A 23498-nucleotide genomic window follows, 5' to 3' on the forward strand; every position below is an offset into this window, starting at 1 on the left:
TCATTACCGATTGGCTGACAGAGCGGGTCGCTCTGTTCTGCTCTGCTGTGTTTGACTCCTGTTTGCCAGACATTTCAGGCTCAGGAAACTTTAAATGCGGTGGTGTCTTTCCTCGCGCCACTCCTCTCAGGCTCACGCTCAAGGTCACATGAATATGGATTTACCCTCTCCTTCCAGCGCGCACATACTGATGATGAAGTCTAAGATCTACTCAGAGGGATTATAATTCAGAACGTAGGTCTGATCTGGGCCGTCACTCTGTTCCACTGTCTGTCTGGGGGTGTGTTTTAAATCGGAATCCAGAGGGGAGGGCGAGAGGCTGGGAGTGGAGGGGGAGGAAAGAGAAAAAAGAAATAGGACTACTGTAGGAGCTGAGATGAAGAGCGGAGGAAGGAGAATGGATGATGATGGGAGAATAAGGGGAGGTGGAGTCGGGTGAGAGGGTGTCACGTAAGAGAAAAGGGAAAGAGACTGGGAGATTGGAAAAGGGCGACGCACCATGTTATTGAGTTTCTGTTACGGTTGATCAGCAGTATCCATTTCAGCATATTGAGCTTGCTGCATGCCACAGTCTGCTGCAGACAATGTGTCCTCATCAGTGTTTGTACACACGGTGTACACGGCCTCCATGCTGTGTGTTTATGTGTGTATTCATCCAGACGAACAGTGAGCGCATGTGTATATACGCACCTTTGTTTTGTTCTGCGTTCACCTACTAAAGTGCTTCTTCACTCTGCTTTTCTATCATTTTGTTTTCCCTTGCTTGCTTTTTTCTATATTTTTTCTTTGTTTGTAATGTCATCTGTAATCTGATTAACCCCTTGCTTCCATTCACTGAAAGCGAGTTACCTCTTGTCACTCTCCTCCCTCATGCTCACAGTTGTGCTCACTGCTTTGTCTCGCTGTTTTTCCATTCACAGAAAACAACAAGGCACCTTTACAAAGGTCTCGCTCTCGGCAGAATATAAATTTAGGTTCAGCGGTGGCGAAAGCTCTCCCTGCCAAGGAGGCTCATAACGAGTTCGAGGGCCATCCATCTGCAGCCCGGGCCAAGGCTGCGGCGGGTTCGGAGCCAGGCCGCAGGTACAGGAACACCCCGGGTCACAGCCAGTGGCTGAACAGAGAGAGGGTGTTTGAGAGAGAGAAGGTGAAGCCGACTGAGAAAGAGATGGAGGTGGAGACAGATCCTCCGGCCTTCCAGCCGTCCTCCACTGCTAATGCCGTCAGTAGTTGTAGCACAAATGGAGAGTCGGATGTGGAGGCTCTCCTGGCCAAACTCAGGGCCTTGTGAGGTTCCTTTTCACGTTATCTCTGAAATGACACGCATTTACAGCTGACAGTTTGTTTGTGCCCACACGTATTAACACACACTGAATGTGACCAAAAGATTTTTGCTTCAACAATTTTGTTAAACGAGCAGAAAATGTAGTGAGTAAGTAAGAGCGTGAAAGGTTTATGAGGCGTAAGGTAGCAGGACAATTCAATTCTAATATTAGCATTAAATAACCAAAATAAAAAATAAAGCGATCCATTTTTTAAAAGCTTCATAGAAAATGTATACAATTACCAATATATTTGAGGACCATGCTTTTATCACTCCATGGTACAGACATCAATCCTTTTCTAAAAGAAGACTCCGGCAGGTAGATGGATGTTCACTTTGGCCCACAGATTGTCCTCAGAAGTCACCTTATGAAATGGATAATATATTTACAAAAGTTGTGATTCAATAGAAACACTTAAGCATATTTGTCATAAATTACAGTTCAAAAGAGAAGATACAGCCTAAATAGGATCAGGAGTCTTGTAAAGTACACCGCCAATATATTCCTAACAATGGGGATATAAAGACACTTATTCTCTGAAAGTAAAATATGCAATATAGCGAAGCACTTTCTTTTGTAATCCAGAAGTATGCAATATTACATAAAGATTATATCACATTTCCTATAATGCTTCTATAGCATTTATTTGACACCTCTATCATTACTCTTGTCCTTCCTGTATTTTAGTTTTAAATTACAAATCAGTTACTTTCATATGCATGTCACGATTAAAAGGCTTTAAGCTTATATCTGCATTTATTATTTTCGGTAATTAGTTTTTTCTATGTTTTTCCTTCTTTGAGTCTTTGTCTTTCCTGTGATGTCTTTTATATTCAAAGCATCTAATTGTTTGTATTTTCTATAATAAAAAAAAAAAGATGTGCATTCTATAAAACTATAAATATATATATACAAACAAGATCAATGCATACAAGTTATGCCATGTGATCGTACTTTCACAGGTTATAACAGTAATTAGATGTTATTTGACAAGTTGATTTTGGTTGTGCTAAACTGCTTTGTGTGTGTGTCATTGAAAGTGAGAACATTTGAATGAGAATAACTAAAGAAAGAGATCTGAGAGAATTATTGTTCAAAATGTGGCTCAAAAGAAATGAGTTCATCCACTCACCGTGTAACCAGAATTGATGCTGCTCTTTTTTCTCCTACATTCCCACCTAAATGTATCTTATTTTAAGAATATTCGTATCTTTATTTGCTCACTTTTATAGACCCATTTACAATAAAATGAAGAAAAATAAAAAGTTTTGATGTCGTGTCATAAATCACAAAAGCTTCAAACATGTGATCTACACAGTGTTTGTTTTGTTCTCAGTGTTGCTTATCGTCATGATACAAATGTACCAAGTTAGTGAGCAGAAACACTCATGGCATCCTTGCTGTGACTGTCCTAAAATATTTGCATTGATCAAATATAAGACTATAAGACTTTAGCACTCAGTTAGATTGTATATGCTTGCATATGTAATAAAGCTATATTAGTTATTGGTTAGCAGCGGGTTGGTGAAGACAACATTGGATGATCATCACAGGCCCAAAGGGCTCAGAGCGTCTGTGCCCAAATTCTCCTGTGATGATTTATTCCTTTTTTAAGTGTCCACAGAATCCCCCCCCCCCCCCCCCCCCCCCCTGTACTGGTTCTTTCTGCATCGGCCTGGCTATGTGTCAGTGTGATGTACATTTCATCATCATTGCTTTAGTAGGGCGTTGTGCTGCTGAGCGAGAACGGTAAGTGTTACTACTTGTGTGTCTTTCTTTCTTCTCTTTCTTCATGTGCACGTAGCAGTGGTCGCTATCAGTGACTTCCTGGAATCTGTGAGTGACCTTTGTATGTTCCTCTGTTCCCCCTTTTATCTACTGATATCTAAAATGTCAATTGGGCTCTTCTAAAATGTAATGCCTTGGTTGAGCAACGTGAATTGGCTATAGTGTGCAGTGTCCTTGTAGAAGTTATTTAGTTGTTACTTAGTGCATAATTTGCTACATAATGAGCACAGTTTTCTTATAATTCATGAATGGATGTTCTCATAAAACTTTACATAATCATATGTACACATCATTTATTTTAAAGGCAGATTAACATGGTGTCTGTGCATCTGCATTGTACATTTTGGCTTAATAAAAATGAACACCTGACAGCTTGTGAAGAGCATATGTGAACTTTTATCACTTTTATTAATTAATCAAGACATTAAAAAAGGCACAGCGCTGACCATATGCCTCCTTTAGAACATATCAGTTTTACATAAATATACAGCAAAGTCCAAAAATCCCACATAATGTGGAACTACTGTAGACAGAATTGAGAGATCTGCCGACCAGTTCACCCACTATCTGACAAGGTCTGCTTGCTGTAGCCTGTCAGCTGCTGAATATCTTCTTCACTACTGGGAGCGACACCACTGTCCCTCTGGAGTGGAGCCAGAGACAAACACCTACCCGGTGATGCACTCGGTGGTTTGGGAGAGTAAATCAGTTGTTGTTGCTCCTCCAGTGGTCTTGATTCGGCTTTAGCTGGCAGTAACCCCTTTCTTTCAAAGTCTTTCATGGTTCTCTGCGTGGTCACCTTCTTCAATACGTCAGCTTTTTGTAAAACCGCTGCCTCGGCTTCAGAAGGGAGTTCATTTGTTTTGCTTTTTCTTTCCAATGCCACGGAGAATTAACTCCGTTTCTGTGTCGCTGAAGTTCTTTTCTTTTTTTCAGTTTCCCAAATGCTATTTTGTATCTAAGAGATTGTGTGTGTGTGTAGGTGTTCTCCTTTGCCTAACATGGTGTTTCTGACAACGTGCTATGATATAATTACAAGTTAATTACCGCTTCTAATTTACAAGGGATTCAGAATGAATGAATTAGTCTTTTAATCTGTTTTACATATTTGCAGAAATGTTCACAGTCATTTATAAATACTTTGTTACATTTGGGTTCATATGTGGGCGTGTCAGGTAAGAAAACGTTCTAATTGGTAATATAATATGAATAGCTGGACTACATTTCGTCAACATCAGGAGTACGAGCCTGCTGATTGACAATACATCTTTAATTGGAGAAAAGAAAAAGATTACATTTTGTTCCAGCATCTGAGCGCGGCCTGTTTACTTTGGGAGGAAAGCAGGGAAATGACCGGCTAAACTCATAGACGCCACAAATTGAGAGGAAAAGGAGAGCATAAGGAGGGAAGGATCTTGTTATGCTGAGGGAGCCTTCATTACTCACAGGCCTGTGTTCCAGCCATGAGGTTTATCTATGGGCCTAATAAAGTAGAGCAAAACATATTGTGTAGCAGATTGCAATCTGGGCTTCTTTGATTGGAGATGAAGTTAAAAATACGTCTGAGGATTTGTATTGGAGGGCGGGGAAAGTACAGAGCAGATCAACAGATTTGTCACTATTTCTTTTCCCCAAGTGTCAAAGAGAGAGCTCTCTGCTGTATTTATAACTGGCTGTTCACATCATGCTGTGGAAATTTTATGGTGCGAAATTCACTTTCTATTTTCAGGCAGAATAATTTTGTAATCTACTGCTGATGGTGTCAGTCACAGTTATAGAGAGTGGTTAGAAAGGATGTAGCCATCCAGCCCCGTCTCCTGCAAAATATGTTGAAATGCTACTAATTTGCTTTGCCAAGGATGTGTTAGTGGAGACATAAAAACTGGCTGGAGCACGCTCACTAACAACACTTATTGCAATCCACAAAGTATGATGTTCTTACATTGTTGGTACAGGGAAAATAGTGAAAGCAGCAAGTCTGCAGCTTGTGCTCTCAGTGCTCACACTGGAAGCGTTCAGCCACGGTACTGTGCGATCACAGCGCACGTTCACTGTAGTTAGCCATGTAAGACTGAAGCAAATAGACTTGAAGCCTAACAGGATTCTTTACGTTGCGGTTCAGCGAGTGAAATGTGAGCTGTCACATAGCCTGTGTAGACTGCTTATTGATTGAAATTAAATAGCATTTCATCATACGTGCCTGATATGAAGTGATGAACTGAAAAACTACACATTTAGAGAGGTTATGTGCCGTGCCATGTCTGCCTGGCAACTGCTCCCAGCAAAGAAAAAGTCTCGCACACAACCCTCATTTTTCCATGTTTTTGACTCCTCACAGTCTGAACGTTTAGGATCTAAAAGAAAAATTGTTGCGATTGCTCTGTTCATCAATGCAGAAATCCTTGAGCTGTTCCCAAAACTTTTTCTCTCCACTTCTAATAAATTGAGGTGCACAGAAAACTTGTTTTGTGCCTTTTTAACATGTGCTTTCTCTTCTCTGTCTTGACAAACCAAACAGCTGTATTTTTTTCTCTTCTTCAATGTGAAGCGGCAGCACAGAGCATCACTCTGGCACGACCTGACTAATCATTGTACGGCGATGGAGTCACCTTGTTGCTGGGCTCAGATCCAGCAGGAGACAGTTTCGGTGGTAAACCAACACCCTAATAGTGTCACCCAGGGACAAATCTGGCTCTCATTGTTCTTTCCTGTTAATAGATCGAGCCAGACTGTCGAAATGTTCATGTCTGTGCAAAGTGTTTATGCAGTGTTTGTGGTTGAACACTTACATCAACAATAGATTTTTTTCCCACCTTCTTTATTATTCTGTCCCCATACCTGCCTCCAGCTTTCTCTTGCAGCGGTGTGCAGCCCTCTCTCCTCCTCGCTGGGGCTACCTCCATCTGTCCCTGCAGGTGTTTCTTACGTGTGTCTTGTCTATTTCTTTGATCACTGTTGTATTACACCAGTGTACATTTTGGCCCCCCTTTCAGTTCTTTGCCTTTGTTGTTCTGTCACGCAGAGATGTTGTGTTGATGTTTTTGTTGTTAAAAGCTTGAAAGACAGAAAGCTCATCCCTCACCGCTTTTCAAACAAATATTATAATATTTGGCAATCATGCAAAATATCTCAACAGATATTGAATATCTCGCTATGTGTCCCATTGCACTGATTTATCCTCTCTTCAAACAGCTGAATGGTATCCATCTGTCTAAACTTTCTGCGTGTAGTCACTACAAATTAGTAAGGTTAGGTTTGCTGTTATTGTGTCAGCGGTAACTGATCTTTATTGGGTGTTTCTTCATAGTTTAGTAAGTGTGGCTTGCAGGAGTGGAGACATACTTCCATCCTCTGCGAGTAAATAAAAAGGACTAAAAATAGGAGCTAGAGTCACTAATACTGTAGATGAAATGAAAAACTTCAGCTAGGTGCATGAAGAGCATCACTTCTAAGATTTCACAATCAATCAATATAATTATTTTAACATAGTTACATGTTGATATAATATCAGGGGAACAGACTACAATACAAAATATACAGAGATAAAGGGGAGACATATGTTTTCCAATATTCTGTTAAACCAAAACGGCTTGGTTCCTTATTTTCCTTGTCAAATGCTATAAATTATAATAAATAGAAAAGTGCCGTATTCAGTGATGCAGCCGAACAAAAACAACATAATTATAGTTGATTATCGGTCAAATTTAGCTTAATTCAGTTGAATGTGAGTGACTGTCTGGTGTGTTTTTAGTTCTGTCGCAGTACATCCCAGAGGGCTGTGGCACTGAGCAGAGTGACAACTATAAAAACACTACAGTTGTACGTTGTTGCCGGCAACAGAAGTGAGCACATCTGCCTTTGATCACCATGGTGATAATGGTGCAGAGAGTGACAGGGCAAGCAGAGCGATGGAGACAGATTCTCAGGGGAATCATTATCCTGTTTAGTAAGTCTAATGAGAGAAAAGGTGTTGCACCTCAGCTAACTGCTGTCCCTGTTCAAAACACAGGCACACGCAGACACATACGCACATGCTCACTGAATGTGAGATGGCACATAGTGTCTCATAGATTCAACTAAACCCCCCCACGATATCATTAGCAACAACAACATGCATAATATTGAGGGCTGCGATAGCACCGTATTCAACAAACTGTTAATACTTGACACAAATCACAAGGGGATGTTAAAATGTGCCCCTAAATATAGTCTGCTATTAAATATCTAACTTTTATTAATTAAAAAAATGTATCACAACAATGACATAGGTGAATAATTACTTAAAATTGGTCTACAAAATGAACATGAAACTGGTGAAGACAAACTAAAAGAATGATGTTTGATCACAAGTCATACTCTCCTCCCAAAGAATGATTAGAGGTTGTGAAATTGGTGAAGCTACAATTATGTTACTCATTCACCGAAAACATTTTTGAAAAGTACACATTGCTGTTTTTCAACCACGGGGGTAATACATTGGTCCTAAGGAACAGTACAGAGCAGTACCCTTTACATTTCTGTCCCCTTGACAGCTTGAACTTCAATTGCAGTTTACAGATGATGCCACTGGCAAACATTTCCAATAGCAAAGACATGTAGTACAAAGATACCAGTACAACCAAGTAGTACAATAGTGCCGACAGTTGCAACCTTTCCAAATACCGACTCCATTATTGATTATTCTTATTAATCTGATTCCTTATTGATTCTCTTATTGGTTCCTTATAAATCTGTTGGGGGGGGGGGGAATACATTCAGGCTCCAGACTAACTTTTTTCCCCACCGTCCTGAAGTCAGTGTAAACCGTGAAAGATTCTAAATGTTACCCTATTACTTTGTTATTGTCATCTATAGTGGTTATTTGCTTAAAAACACACAATTCAAATGATTAGGAAATCTATGGTTTTATTTGTATTTAAATATTTGCTTTGTTAAAAAGAAAAAGCTGATTCAGATTCATATATTAATTATGTTTAAATGTTAACAGTAAAACACACACTTGGGCTGATTTAGCTTTCTTAATATTATGTTGGATTCATTGTAAAGTGTTGTTATTTGTTTGTAAAGCTTTAAATGTCCTAGCTCCTCCATTCATCAAAGATCTTTCCTTCTATGTTCCAGCCACATCACCAAGGTCCTCCCCAGCTTTTTATTTCACCTAAATGTTCCTAATGTGTGCCATAAAAGTATTGGTGGGAGTGCCTTTAGTTTTCATCATGCCCCTAAACTGTGGATCACACTGCCTCTGGATATTACAAGGGCACGCTCTCGCTCTGTGTCTTTAAAATAAATTTAAAGACCTATCTTTTTAATGGCTTTACATTTGGAGTAATGTTATAGCCTTAGTTTTAATATATATTTTATTTATTAAAATGTTATCCATGGTGTTTGTTTTAGTTCATTTATTTTCCACATATTTTTGTTTATTTTTTCTGTCTTTTGATCTTGCTATGTGAAGCACTTTGAGCTGCACGTGTCTAGAATTGACAATCATAACTTGTAGCGTAGCCACCCATGTGCATATGAAAGGGGCAGGCTGGAAGAGGAGATGACCTATGTTTTCTCTAGTTCCTGTGCCAGCTTGGCGTCGGTCCTGGCGTACCACAACAACAAAGCTTCATCCTCAAACAGTACAGTCTCTCGGTACAAGTTTGCCAAGGAACAGTGACCGCTTCAGGGAGAGGAGTCAACTTTGCTGTCACAAACACATCCATCAGGAGTGTAAAGGTGTCTGGCACCACAAGACTGTCACGTCAGGACAACCTGAACATCACATACAAATCTGATCTCCTAATACATAGGTCTTCAACAGGGGGTCCGCGGAGGTACTGCAGAGGAGTCGCAAAATTGTTTGTAGATGAAGCAAAAAAATAAATCATAAAACAATTTTCTTCTATTAAAAAAGAAAATATATTTGTTTTTTGCACATTCACATACTCCCCACTCCCCACCCCCTTGCACAGAACTCTGACCCCCCCCCCCCCCCCTGAAGACCCCTAATATAATTGATCAATATTTGTCTTTTTCATCAGTATTTTATGCATTCTTGAACCAACCATAAAAGAACTAGGAGAATAATTACAGAGTGACCTTAACAAACCATAATTTAAGCAAACAAACAAAAGAGTATTGCGTTTAGTTGAAGCACAAGATGTGTCTAGTAGCTTTAAGTAGAGAGATTGTAATGATGTTAACACCTTGGAAATGTTTTTTCAGGAAAATACCTCAAACTTGATAAATAAATAAATTTGATATGTTCCTTTTTAAGCCCCCAGAGCGTAATCTGTCCCTAAAGTAGTTCTAGGTGCTGCTGTGTAAAATAAATTTTCTTCTACGATTTAATCTTTTTGTACTGAAAGAAGTCCTTGTTACTTGACATCCTCGTCTTTCTTGTACTGACGTTTATTTTTGGCACAGCCTTGAATCTGCATTTGAACATCTCAGTCAGGCCTTCACCTCTGAGTCCATCGATCATGCACAATATTTACTTTTTCTGTGAACTTCGCCATGTGAGACATTTCGTAAAAAAAAATGCCTGTTGCTGAGGATTAATTCCTTGCTCACACACATTTGTGTTAGCATAACTCCACAGCTTAACAAAACAAGCAGTTCTCCATGCGTGGGTGCAACAGGGGGGTCGGACCGCATGTGCTGTCTGCTGCCAGAGCGAGTGCCGTGGTAAACTGCCAACAACTGTGGCCTGGTTCTTGAACAACCATTCACCCCTGGTTTATTTCCCCCATCCCACAGCAGCAGGCTCACAAATAAGATAAGACAACTGAGTATCTTCAAATTAGAGCTTGGGCTGTAAATGCTGTGCTCACTCATGCAGTCGCTGTGTGTTGAGTCTCAGGAATGAAGCGAGATTAGTCTCCAACAGCAGGGACAGTAACAGGTGTCTGGTGAAGCTTTGGTAGACAGGTAAATGGTGTGGGGAGGTTGGCTTATTGAACTTTGTCACAGGGTTGATGAGCATGAAGCTAGGCAAGCCACAGGCTGTACAAATCACCTGGAGCACACTCACACAGGATGTTGGCAAATAAATGGAAACGCTGTGCTTTTCTGGAGCAGCCTCTCAGGCTAAACAGCCACTACAGTCACCTCCATGACTTCAGACCTTGTCTACCCAATCACGTACATCTGTTTTCTGGGTCACAGCATTTGCAGACATCTACAAAAAAAAGAAAAACAAACAAACAAAAGTTACAGTCCTCACCTCCTGGCCTCAGAGTTCAGTCCTGTCCCCGGCGGTATTTTTCAAGCAACCAATTCACAGCTCAGTTTATGAAAACCTTCCAGCACAGTTGAATACAATGCAAGTTTTTGGACATGTTCAGCGCCACACAATTCACTAAATGTTGCTTCGGTAACACAACAATCCGATATGATGCCCTGTGACACGGTTTGAACTATTGTAAACCATTTCCAAACACACTACAAAATATTCCAAAAAATGAAAAGAGGCTTGCTTTTTAGATTGTTCTTATATCTAAGGATCATAGTTATTTTGGATGCCATTATCTAAAAATATAAATACCGTCACTAGATAGGCCCTAACAATGTAGCCAGACCGAATGGAACGCCCCCCCAGAGGAAGATCAAATGATCGTGTGTTGTGTGCAGCAGAGCAAGCCTGTTTTTTTCTTCCAGTGATGTGGGAGTGAAATGATCATCTAGCAGCCCTGACAGCTGGTGGTATTGATGCCTTAATCTGCTTTTGGAGGGTTTGGAGTAACCAGAGGTGTGTCTCTGGTGTCCGCACTTTTAAGAACAGAACAAGTATTGACCAAAAACTCCACAGAGATCTTTTGAATGTACACTCTTATACTGATCAATTCTTTAGTTACCTCACGTGTTGCAGTCTTGATGTCAATAAAAGCTCTGTTTTATGTAGCGGACCCCCCCCCCCCCCTACAAGACTGTGATCAATAAAGCTCATAAGTCTTTTCCTCCAACTGATCGAGCTTCTGCTTCCTACACGTCAAGAATTACTGAGCGTCAGACAGACCAGACACACTCCTCCTAAAGGGGGGCCTCCCGTCGCATACAAATCCTGAGTCTGTCCTACCGACTCTGCCCCGCCAGGCTCTGCCACATGCTCATTCCTCCCTTGAAACTGGAGACAACCAGACAAGTAGATAACGTTTTAGTGAGTCCCAGCCAAGAAAAAGATTAATATGGTGCGCTACATATCATCTGTGTGCTTACATGCTTATGAATGGCTTGCTGTGTTTTGAGGCTATGCTCAAAGCATGCACTCACATGCAAATGTACAATGTTTAATGTTTCATAGGCATGTTCAACAAATTGCATGAGTGTAGTTAGAAGCCAATGTCGTATTTGCCTAATGAAGGAATTAAGATTAAAATGAAATTTAGGGCCAAAAGCTACAACATGCTAGAGAAATAAACAGCTTGTCTCATCAAATTTGCAAATCGTGTTAAGTGTTTTGAAATCCCTTTGATTTAGGACCTCTCTGCTCTGCAATGTAAATCAGCTTGTGAATAAATGACTTCATGACTTCATTAATATGTATGCGCATGTCAAGCTTGCCGGTAGTCAACAAGATTTGGAACAAACTGGACTCTCATTTTGGATAGATGGACTGAGATAGACTGAGGTTGGGGGATTGTTGCAGCACATTTGAATTCCCACAACAACATTATTACCAGGGATTACACGCAACATCAGGATATCATCAAGCTGAGCACATTACACACACACAAAGCCCCATTTCGGAGTGAAATGCACGGTGGTTCTGGACTCAGGCCCAGGCATGGGAATATATCCCAACCGAGGGCACACATGGCTACACCACTAATAGGAGCAGAAAGGTTTTTGGTGTAAATGAGGAGTTGAAATAGATAACAAAAAGGAGGGAGGGATGGTTCTGACATTAGGTGGGCGGGAAGCCCACTGATCCTCCCTGAGGTCCGACAGTCAGATCAGGCAAACCAACACGTGTTTAGCCTGCAGATGATGAAAGCAGCATTACTGCGTAAAAGTCAGAGTTACGTCTGGTTCAAAGCCAGTGATCGAGAGGCCTAATTACTTTTCCATTATGAGTCATGCTGCAGAGTATTCAAGTGCAATTAGTGATTTGTTGAACGTGTGTGTACGAGGCCCATATTGTAGGCACGCATGTAAGCAGATCAGCTCCAGAGACAGAACTTTGATGTGTTTCCTTGATTGTATCCTCTGGCATGTAACACTGCTGTGTGATTTAGGGTGCAGGGGTTAGAGTGCCTGAGTCAGCTCTCTCTTTGCTCTCCCACTTGTTTGAAATCACAGTAATGTACAGTTCATATCAAGAATCATACCACCAAAGGCATCTCCTCGCACAGTAATGAGAGCATATCTGCAGCACTGAGATACCGAGGTTGGCTTATGCCTTTGATTTCATACACTGGTATACCTTTGTAACAATTTTAAAGTATAAATATGCCCAGTTGTCAATTCTAAACAAAATCAAAGATAATTTCTTTGTTTTTCATTTGTCCACGGTGTCTTGATTTTCTTTTCTTTACTTTGTTATCTATTGTCACAGTGTTGCTGGACAACATCGCTATGTTGGCATGTTTGATGGACATAATTCCCACAGTCTTTCCAGATGAAGTTAATTGTACAATTGTTGAACCTGCAATCATTTATTTAGAATTGTGGGCAGTGCAAAAAATCTGTAAACACAACACTGACGTCTTATCACCTGCTGACGTAGCCAATGCGTTAACAAACAGTGGCCTATTTACACATCCAGCCGACACAGATTCATATGTAGTCATTTGAACCCATACCACGATGTTTTTGATACTTTACCATCCCAAGAAATAGGCACCAGTTTGTGAGACTACACAAATAACATCTTAGGTTTGCTGAGGAACAGTTATCTTATTTTTTTTTTTTTATTTCATACAACTATCCAATTATTGCTCAAGTCTTTTCTCAACATGTTTGTGTGTTTTCTATGTAGAGACTTGCGCTTTCACAATAAATTAAAATCAGTCATACATTTTGACTTTGGTCCGAGTATAAGAGCACATTGGTTTCGTTTTTCAGCCTTCATCAAACTTGCTTTCTGCCAGTGTTCATGTTTCAAATGACTTTTTAAGACACCCATTGTGCCATCTAGCTTTACTGCAGTGTTGTCAACTCACTATTTAATTATTATTTAAAACTGACGGCCAGAGGAAGGAAAATCAAGCTCTTTGTGAAATAAAATCCTGACTTGAATAAAGGCACAGTGACTGCCAGTTGCTTTATTCCTCATAAATTGAACTCCAATTAAAGCAGGAAGCTTTGTCGTGCTAGAGAGAAGAAACCAGGCTCATTTACAAAAAACGCTTCCAGTATCTTGAAAAGTCATGACAGATAAGGAACATAGTATTATTGTAGAACACCCAGCCAGTGATTGGAGAGAGACTCTGGGGGGGGGGGGGGGGGGGGGGGGGGGAAGGCAGCAAAAACAATTCCTTTCATAGAATTGATGATTATTTTCAATGCACAAAATCTTTTTACAGAGGACTGAAATAACATAATGCTCTTAGCTTACATTGCATTTCTGTGCTAAGTCCCTAAAGGCTATATTTTCTTAGTCATATGGGGATTTAAATGTACTGTGTTCACATTGATGAAGGACATCATTTGTGGGTTTTGGAGGACTGGATTTATTTCTTTTCACCAACCAAGCCTGCATAAGAGCATAAACTACAGTATGACTAATGTAAAAATCACTCAAGAGGGATCTGTCTCTTTGTGGTTTTAATTGACACAAGTAGTGAACGAGGAACTGTACACGAGTTCAACTATAATCAAATCCCATGAGAAGAAAAACATTCCAGTGGAGGAAATGAGAGTTGGTATTACGCCATGCATTCTCATTAGTGCACACTTCGTGTTTGATGCGTGTACTGTACTTACTGTCTCCAGGTGCTGTCAGACCACAGGAGCCAAGACGGACCAAGTGAGCAGAGTTGAGTGGCCTTTCTCCTGCTGTTAACACCGCTAGTCCGCCAACATTACTGTGCATATGGTCAATGTGTTCCCAAGGCTGCGCACAAACATGCAGCACTTAAAGCTGCCATCTTCGCCTACGCAGAGAAGCTGGAGAAGCACACACACATGTATGCAGACTTTCTCCTCTTCGTCCATCTGCCCTACATCCCATGATTCCAGTTGACAGCAGCAGACGTGTCACAGCTGGCTCTGAGACCAAACTTGAACAAAGGCAGGTTACGCCAAGTAGGTCACATGCCTTCTTGAAGGCTTCAATCCCCTTTTTTCACCCCCACAGGGATCTTCAGAATTCTGTCAGTCCGTGTTTAATTTCTGGTGTCATTTGGTGTTATGGCCTGTTTACTACTAGGTAACATACAGTATATAAGATATATACATATAAACCAAATCAGCCTTTTCAATTCCAATGAAATTTGGAGATTATAAAAATGTTATCACAGTGCTGAGATTCAGGGTGGTCAAAAACTTTGACTTTATTTTGTTTTAGTCAAATCAATTATGTTATTCAGCCCACATGGTCTTTTAAACCCTCTAAAATACTGTTGCAGTGGGGTTTTATTGTACAAAAACACAACATCTTACATTTAAAATGACAATACAAACACGGCAATTTTGTATCATTGCCTAAGCATTACAAATAAAATATGTACAAAGGAGGTGCAAGCTCTGGAAGTTAGAGTTGTTGCACTGCTAGGCAGTGTCAGATAACAAGAGTCAAGAGGAAATGACAAAAGGGCCTTCAGATATGGACAGGAGGCCTTATCCTAACTGGAATCTATGCTGAACCAAGCAGCCCTCACCTCAATGCTGAAATGGACACAGCTTTTCTACAAGGTAGGAGGGGAGATAGAGGGCAGTCTTCAGAATTTTGTATCATCTGGTTATGGACAGAAGGCACAATGCTGTTTGAAGGTTGTGTGCTACCAACTCTAGTCTTTTTGTTTTATACACTGCAACCACATAATTTATGCACCTCGGCATTGACAAGAAAGATATTAAGATGCCCTTTTATCAAATGATCTTTCATGTTTCTTCACAGGTCATCTTCAAAAGCTTTCTGTGAAGCCTTGGATGTCTGTAAAGCCTTAAAAAAAAAGCGTTAAGATGTTCTTCTGACCTTGTGTCCTTCATTATTTGAATCATGACCTTCTGCCTGTCAATAATGAGCAGGTTCATCTGCATCACAACATCTCACAATGACGCCCCCAGCTGCCACACAGACACTAATCAGAGACACACACATAGAGACAGAGCTACGGGCAAAACTTTCTACATATTCCTGTATCTCCCTGACACATCCACTCATACACAAATACACTGACCTCTACACAGGAGCTTTTGAATCTTTAATATCACGAACATCTGTGTCTCATTTCAAAGTGAATCGACCTCTCACACTGGTAGCCACCCAGCATTCTGTCTGGGAGTGCCCAGACTCCTAAATTCAGTTTAAAAGGAAGGCCAGAGACTCACTGTACATGTTGAGAGGGGCTATGAGCATCATTCAGAGTCGACTTGTTAAATGATTCCCTGGGTCCTCTGGGTCCTCTCACTATTCAGTTGGTGATGGGTGTCCCCAGAGCTGAAATGATTAGTTGATTAATTGATTAATGGGTTTACATAAAAATAATCTGCAACTCTTTCCATTATCCAGTCAGCGTTTAAATCCATTTTCCAGCAAAAATACCAAACAGCGAGCCGTTTCAGCTGCTCAATTGGGAGGATTTGTTACTAATGTGGTAATAAATAATCAAAAGATTAATTGATAATTAAAATAATTGTTAATTGAAGCCCGACAGTATCCTATTTTACAGATATTTAGCTTGTCAGCTTCCATCGTATACTGTGTTTCCTCAGTTTCCCTATCTATCACTGATGTGCTGCCACTCTGCTGATTCCCCACAACTTTCTCTTCTCACACTGCTGGGAAAAACAAGCACCCCATTGCCCTCACCATCCTGGGGAAAAAAAAAACATTTCTGCCCTGCTGCCCTCACCCTACTAAAAAAACACTGCACACATTTTGTTGCATGGTAGTCTGCACTGGGCTCTAGCCAAGCCCCCAGGAACAGCTCTAGGCAGTGTGGCGATTTTGGCATACTAGACAGTCAAAGCTGCAGGTTGCAGGACAGTCTGGCCCAAAAATAATTTACCATTGTATTCATACAAAACAAGTGCTGTAAAACTCAGACCATTTCCTGACCGTCACGCACATTTAAAATATATTCTTTATTTCATTGTCACTTTATTAAAAACGTCTGTAAAAAAGTTTCCGAAATCCCCATGATTTAAAATTGCTTAACCCCCTCTTCCGCCCCCCCCCAATGTATAATATAACTCATCTCTCTGGAATGTCTGGCATACTGGCTCAAGGACAAACCTTCAACAATGCTGGACCCCTTCTTGAATTAAATTGAAAAAAGGTGCGCACAAAATGTACTGAGCCATGACCCAACAACAGTCGTACGTTAGTGTATTGTTTTGTGATATATACAGTATGTGTGTGAGCAGTTGGCCAGGTTAAGCCTGAAAAACTCTTTCAATCATCTCTTAGCACCTTATATGTTCTTTGTGTGTCTTGTGTTTTATGGATTCTTGTAATTATTTTTGCATTACAGATCATCCAGAAAAAGCAGTATTACTTAGTTAGTATAATACAGAACATTTTACAGGAGCTAAATTCGACGAAATTATGTCTAGACATTATTGAATAAAATGTCCACCTGCCCACTTCTTTGCTGTCTGCTCATTTTACCATGTGACAGTGGGACAGAGAGGTGGCATGTGCTTTTGAGAACACTGAGTGACATTATCTGTGTTTGCTCAGGCCCTTTAGACGACAGGTGCATGGACAAATGCCTCTCTAGCTGTCACACACACACACACACACACACACACACACACACACACACACACACACACACACACTTATCTTATTGTGACAGTGGAGTCTTTGTTTGACTTACTGAAATAGTATATGGAAAATGTCAGTATTAGAGACAAGGAATAAGAAGCGGGAATAAGAATCTCATGAATCTTGGCATTAAATGACTTTAAATCTGTGGCACACACTGCGTGTCTTCAGAGCTGTTCAACTTTTTCATGAAGGTGACTTAAGAACCCTGTTTAAGAATCCCTGTTTGTGGAGAAAAGATTGCAAAATGAAAAGAAAAAGATGTAAAATAGTTATACAGAGGAGAAGGTGGAATGGCTGAGAGACTGACAGTGCATATATAGCATTCAGTCATTACACACAAGAAACACATCATCTGCAACCTTATTCTCACATCTCCGGTGCGTGTGTCGGATAGGAATTGAGGGCCGTGGAGATAATTGCTATGTAAAAGGTTTTTTTTTTTTTTTCTGTTAAGGCCTCTCCGGATGCTATTAGTGTTACTTGGAAAGGTCATTTACTTGATTCTGCTCATGTACATCACTCATTTCAGTCAGTCATTTGGATAGGGAAATAAATCACCGGGGGAACAGCAATAAAAGGGACAGACCATTGAAGATGATTCACACGGTATAGAACAACTCACTTGCTTTTACATGAGCTTTTATGCACTAAAGAAAATGCATCAACTCTTTGTCAGGAAACTCTTCAGATTGCTCAATTTCATAGTGAAGAGTGATGTTGCTCCTGGTTATATGGCCCTTGTAATAGTGATGCCAAGTGAGCTTGTCAGTAACAGCAGAGAGACCAGACATCAATCTCAGAAACATAAAACTAAGACTAAAAATATCTGCATGCACAAAAACATACATACTGGTATGCAAATATTCCCAAAACATGTATTAAACTCTGATTGTATGGTGTTCACACATTGTTTAGTTAATCTCCATAAGCTTGCATGTTCACGGCCCTAATGCCACATGCACCATTAGGGACAAATGAATCATGATCAGACCTCCTGTGAGATGTGAATTCTGTCTGGAGAGTTTTATTCTTTCACAGGATATGATTTACTGCGTATTACTTGGTGTGCCCCTACTGTGGCATTATTAGGCACTACTCTTTTTCCCATCAACATGTTTCCAGGTCAAGTGGATCCATTCCCCACTGGGAGCATTCCAAGCCAAGGTGGAATTTAAGCCCTTTATAATCTGCCATGTTATTGAATTAAAGGCTTATGTGAGTATGTCAATTATTCTCATTTCAATGGTGCACTCAGTCATTTATTTTTCAATTAAAAGGTAGATCTAATGCTTAAACAAATTGGAATGCATATGTTAGGTTATGTGTGGGAGGGAGAAAACATCTAGGGGAAGATATACATTTCCATTTCTTTCACCAGACACATAGTGTATGGATTAAATCCTTCACCATATTTGTGCTATACTGGCAGCATCTGCTTTGAGTTTGGTGATGACAAAACCTTTTCAGGGACGTTAACAAGAAACTACATTTATTCTGGTTTTTTTTTTTTTTTTTCCTTATAATAGATTTTCTATCAGAGCCATGAAACACGGTCAAAGTTTAAAAGAGACAAGAAAGCCTACTCTTTTTAGACACAATTATAGTGTTCAGGCTTTTTGAAAATACATTACAAAGTTGACATGACTCATGCTTTTGTGTGTTATGTAGTCCACATTTGATGAAAGAAGAATTTATACGCTGAAGATTTTGAAGTGAAATTGACAGTATCGGTGTTTGTCAGAGGTGTGAGAGACTTTCTACTCGTAGAAGAATAAACTCATTTCATTACATTATATTCCAATTTATTTAGCTGATGCATTTGTCCAAAGCGACAATAAGTGCAAACAATTATGAGGATATATATAAGTTTAGTACAATAGCTTCAAATAAGTGTTTTATTATTGGCCAAGGTGCAGTCGAAACATGAGTTTTCAGACGGAAGGTGTGAAGACTTTCTGCTGACCGTATGTCAATAGGGAGCTTGTTCCACCATTTTGGAGCCAGAAGAGCAAACAGGCGGGTTTAATTTGAGGGGTATCTGGGTCCCACTCGCAGTGAGAGAGTAGCAAGCCAATTGGCCGATGGGGAGCCTGGATGTAGGAAGGGTCTGATCCATTCACAGCACGGCAGGCCAGCACCAGAGTCTTGAAGCAGATTCGGGCCACCACTGGTAACCAGTGAAGGGAGCGGTGTAGTGTAGGAGAACTCGGGTAGGCTAAAGAGCAGTCGGGCTGCTGCATTCTGGATGAGCTGTAGAGGTCAGATGGCACATGTAGGCAGTCCAGCCAGGAGGGAGTTGCAGTAGTCAAGGCGTGAGATGACAAGAGCCTGGACCAGAACCTGCGTTGCCTTCTGGGTCAGTAGGGGACGTATCCTCCTGATGTTGTTGTTGAGCGGGTTGTTGCTGCGATGCTGGCATTGAAGGATAGTTGGTCGTCCAGTGTCACGCCCAGATTCCTTGCCGTCCGAGTGCGGGAAACAACGGAGGTGCCGATGTTGACATCCACTGAGAGATGTCGGCCAGACAAGCAGAAATGTGTGTCTTCACCTGGGTTTCTGACCTGGGAAAAGACAGAGTCAGTTGAGTGTCATCTGTGGAGCTGTGGTAGGAGAAGCCATGAGAGTAAATTACAGAGCCAAGCGAATTGATGTACAGAGAAATGAGGAGGGGTCTCAGCTCTGAGGAACCCCAGTGGTGAGTTAACAGGGGTCCGACCCTCTCCAAGTTACCCTGTAGAGGTGCGGTCCTTTAGGTAGGATTTGAGCAGGGAGAGAGCAGAGCCGGAGACGCCCAGTTCTTGAAGGGTGTAAAGGAGGATCTGGTGGTTCACTGTGTCGAACGTAGCAGAAAGGTCCAGAAGGCTGACAGCAGAGGAGAGGGAGGCTGCTCTAGCAGCATGAAGTTCCTCAGTGACAGCGAGGAGGGCAGTCTCAGTTGAGAGGCCTGCCTTGAACCCAGAATGGTGCGGGTCAAGAAGGTTGTTCTGGTGAAGGTAAGACAAGAGTTGATTGAAGACCGTATGCTCAAGTATTTTGGAAAGAAATGGAAGCAGAGAGACAGGTCTGTAGTAGTTCACTTCAGAAAGGTCGAGTGTAAGTTTCTTTAGGAGAGGGTTCACTCTTGCCTCTTTAAGAATGTTTGGAAAGCAACCATTTGTTAAGGAAGTGGTAATGAGATGGGTGAGAAAAGGAAGAAGGTCAGGAGTGATAGACTGGAGAAGGCAAGAGGGTTCAGAGGGCAGGTGGTAGGTGGTAGGGCTGGCAGAAGTAGCAAAGGTTAGAACCTAATTTGGAGAGAGCAGGGAGAAAGAAGTTAGAGTGGGGGGAAGTGACTTGGATGGTGAACAGTCAGTTGGTAAGTTCTCAAAGTATACTTCATGTATGATTGTGTACTGTTAAAGTATAAGGCAAAAACAAAGTCTGTAATATTTTGCATAAAAAGGCCAAAATATGTGTCATTTTGTTCAGTGTTGCCTTATAGATCAAGTCCATGGGAACAATAGAGTTGAAGGGAACAAGGGATTCATCTTTAGAAGTAAGTTTGCATGTATTTATTACCCACCAGGCTTAGTGCTCTCTGTAAATTGTACTTTTCTTTTACACTCATACACTTTGACACATGCATTTTAATATTTCAGTGCAAGCCTCTTTTGTTCTTGCATTTGACATCAATGTCACACAGCTAACTGAAACCATCATTGCTTTGCTGGTTGGAAACTGATTGCCGGCTCAGAGTTAACCATCTTGCAGTAACAAATGGCTTTTGATAGCTTGTATGTGTGCAGCTTGATACGAGGCTCTTATTAGAGTGGGCCACCTCAGATAGACAACCAACAGGCAGTCTGATCACGGGCAGTTGAGAAAAGCAGGGACAGAAAGCGGATGAAGGCATTATTTGCTGTTGAGCCCTCCATACTTAAACTAAGGCCAGAAAAGCTGTACCAATAATCCAAAGAAACCAAGCTCACTACAATACAATGATTCATCAATAGTATGAATATCTATACTGTGTGACTTTAAATTGCTGTTTATCTTAATTGTATTTGGACTCCAGCAAACGCTTTGTGAAATGTTTTAAATAAGGACTATATAATTATTAAAATTCTTCCGGTATATTTCCATATCTGTACAGTTATCTGCGCTGTTAACAAGAACAGTATGCGACAGGAATATAGCAGTGCTTTATTTACAATTTCTTAACTGCTATCAAGACTGTAACTTGTGATGAGGAAACGTAACAGTCAATACAAACCTTGTATCTGTGAAATATTACCTAACTGTGCATTTGCAAAGTCGAGTAGAAAAGAGGAAACTGAAGAAAAAAAGTATATGCCATGACTTTTCACTACAGATGAGCAGAAGCTATAATTAACTATGGATATATAGTAGCTGATATTTGGTCAAAAAACTAAGCAAACACAAAAACAATAGAATAATCTAATTGTAGACTGGGGGCAACATTAAGTATACAGTATTGTATTGCATTTTTATCTCATGTATTAAATGCCATGTTTTTTAAGCTACACAAACATGAATTAAATAAGTCTTTGTAATGTGAACGAGTCACCCACTTAAGACCGGCTTTAGCACTCTGCAGCTCGTAGCTTCTTTGAATGTATTGTTGTGGCTCTCATAATAGTTATACTGTTATACTGAGTGTTGCATTCCCACCAACCCCTCCAGCCCAAAGCAGCCATTTTCAGGAAACAGCTTGAGGCACGTGTGCCCTAACTGCCCAACATGGCATAGAAATAAAAGAAAGAATACCCAAATAAATCATGTAACTAGCAAGTTAAAAGATCCAGTGGTTTTTCTCAGGTTGTGGTGGACAAACAAAAGGTCTAAAATAGGTGAAAGATTATTTGGCATACATTTATCATGTAACCAGAAACACAACTGCACACGGTTGCTAATGTAACTCAACGTCTGCTGTGTGTCAAAAGGAAAGTTTACTCAAACATTAGCTAATATGATGTGATGTGGGATTATGTTGCTAAGAGTTTCTTTTCTGCATTCTATAGTGAAGGGTACAAGTCACACTGTATTTAAGTCAATGTAAATGTTCTCCTTAGTCTAACTTACATGTTCCCTTTTTTGTAATGCTAATATGTGTGGGGGTCAGAAATTGAGAAAAAACTAACAAATAAAAACCCCATACTCTCACAACAAATGGCCACCGTCTACCCCACTACAGAACAGTTACTGCATCTCATTCTGAAACCTACAATCTGCTGAAGTCAGCAGGGTGGATGCAAGCAGTACCCAGTAAACAAAATATCCATTTAAGCTACTAAGTAATTGTCAATGTCTTATGTTAACTATGAACACACTAACACACACAAATGAACACATCAAACTAAATAGAATGTCATCTACTGTTGAACAGTTTTACCCTTCAGCCATGTGTGAGGCCCCATCACAGGCTTTGATCGTGCACAGCAGTATTCCAGAATTACATTGATCAATACCACAGAAATAGAAAAAAGAAAAAAACAACAAAACAAAACGTATCATACAAACAATCACCACAGCGATCATGATCTTTTTTAACCATTTCTATTTGGCGTGTGTTCTGTTATTATTGGAACAGCACCAAAATGATTGATTTTAACACCTAAAGTCTGGACTGAAATGAATGTTTTAACAAAGAAAGACCCCTGATTAGGTTGTGAGAACAAAGACTATTGTCTCACAGTCTCAATATGGATACGGTCTGGGTGTCACCACAAGGCAAAGGTGAATGCAGCTTTCACTGCCTCCGCTTCATTGGTAGTCCCCTGGTTCAGTGATTTTCTGTCTTGTATCGATAACAAAACTCAGGTGCTTTATCTCCTCAACGCTCTTCTGTTGTATAATGCTCTTAGATTATTAAACAACTACATCAGGTCTTCAGGGAACCTCGACAACCAACCTAAACTACATCCTGCAACATCCTGTTCATCCTGTCGTATTACACTAGCACTGAGTCATGACAAAGGCATGAAGATTAAACTGTTTCACACTTCTTTTTAAGCTGTTAGAAATCTTGCTAGCTCCTTATTTTACAGTATGCTGTGTAACTGCTGTATGAAGTAATTACTGGTTATTATTTTTCCTTGAAACATATTAGGTTTTTTATCACACACATAAACACACACACACACACACCCATGCAAGGTTGCATTTCTGTACATCATAGTGCTATGGATCTGTCATAAAGAACACATTAACCACTCTACTGCACACAAACACACACACCTATATTCACATATACTGTATGTTTAATTGTTCTGTTCATGAGATCCTGAAGGGTCCTCTGGCAAAACAACATGCTTGATTTCTCCCTCAAAATCACATTAGAATTATTGCTTCATGGACATTATCATCCCCGAAGTCTGGGGTGTATAAAACCTTTAGTGGGCATAAATAAAATACCAGTGCAATAATGCCATGTGTGTTGCATGAGAGGGCATAGG

General features: G+C 40.4%; 1 protein-coding gene across 3 annotated transcripts in view; it reads left to right on the forward strand.

Moving 5' to 3' along the window:
- Positions 1–2584, forward strand: part of LOC115004518 (protein diaphanous homolog 3-like) — a 167192-nt gene extending 164608 nt beyond the window's left edge. For all 3 annotated transcript variants that reach the window (XM_029426166.1, XM_029426180.1, XM_029426174.1), the window contains one exon: positions 921–2584. In XM_029426166.1, the coding sequence (XP_029282026.1) occupies positions 921–1291 (371 nt within the window). In that variant the 3' untranslated portion in view covers positions 1292–2584. The remainder of the gene's footprint in view (positions 1–920) is intronic.
- Positions 2585–23498: the final 20914 nt, after the last annotated feature.

The sequence above is a fragment of the Cottoperca gobio genome, chromosome 3 (genome assembly GCF_900634415.1).
Source record: "Cottoperca gobio chromosome 3, fCotGob3.1, whole genome shotgun sequence".
Taxonomy (NCBI): domain Eukaryota; kingdom Metazoa; phylum Chordata; class Actinopteri; order Perciformes; family Bovichtidae; genus Cottoperca; species Cottoperca gobio.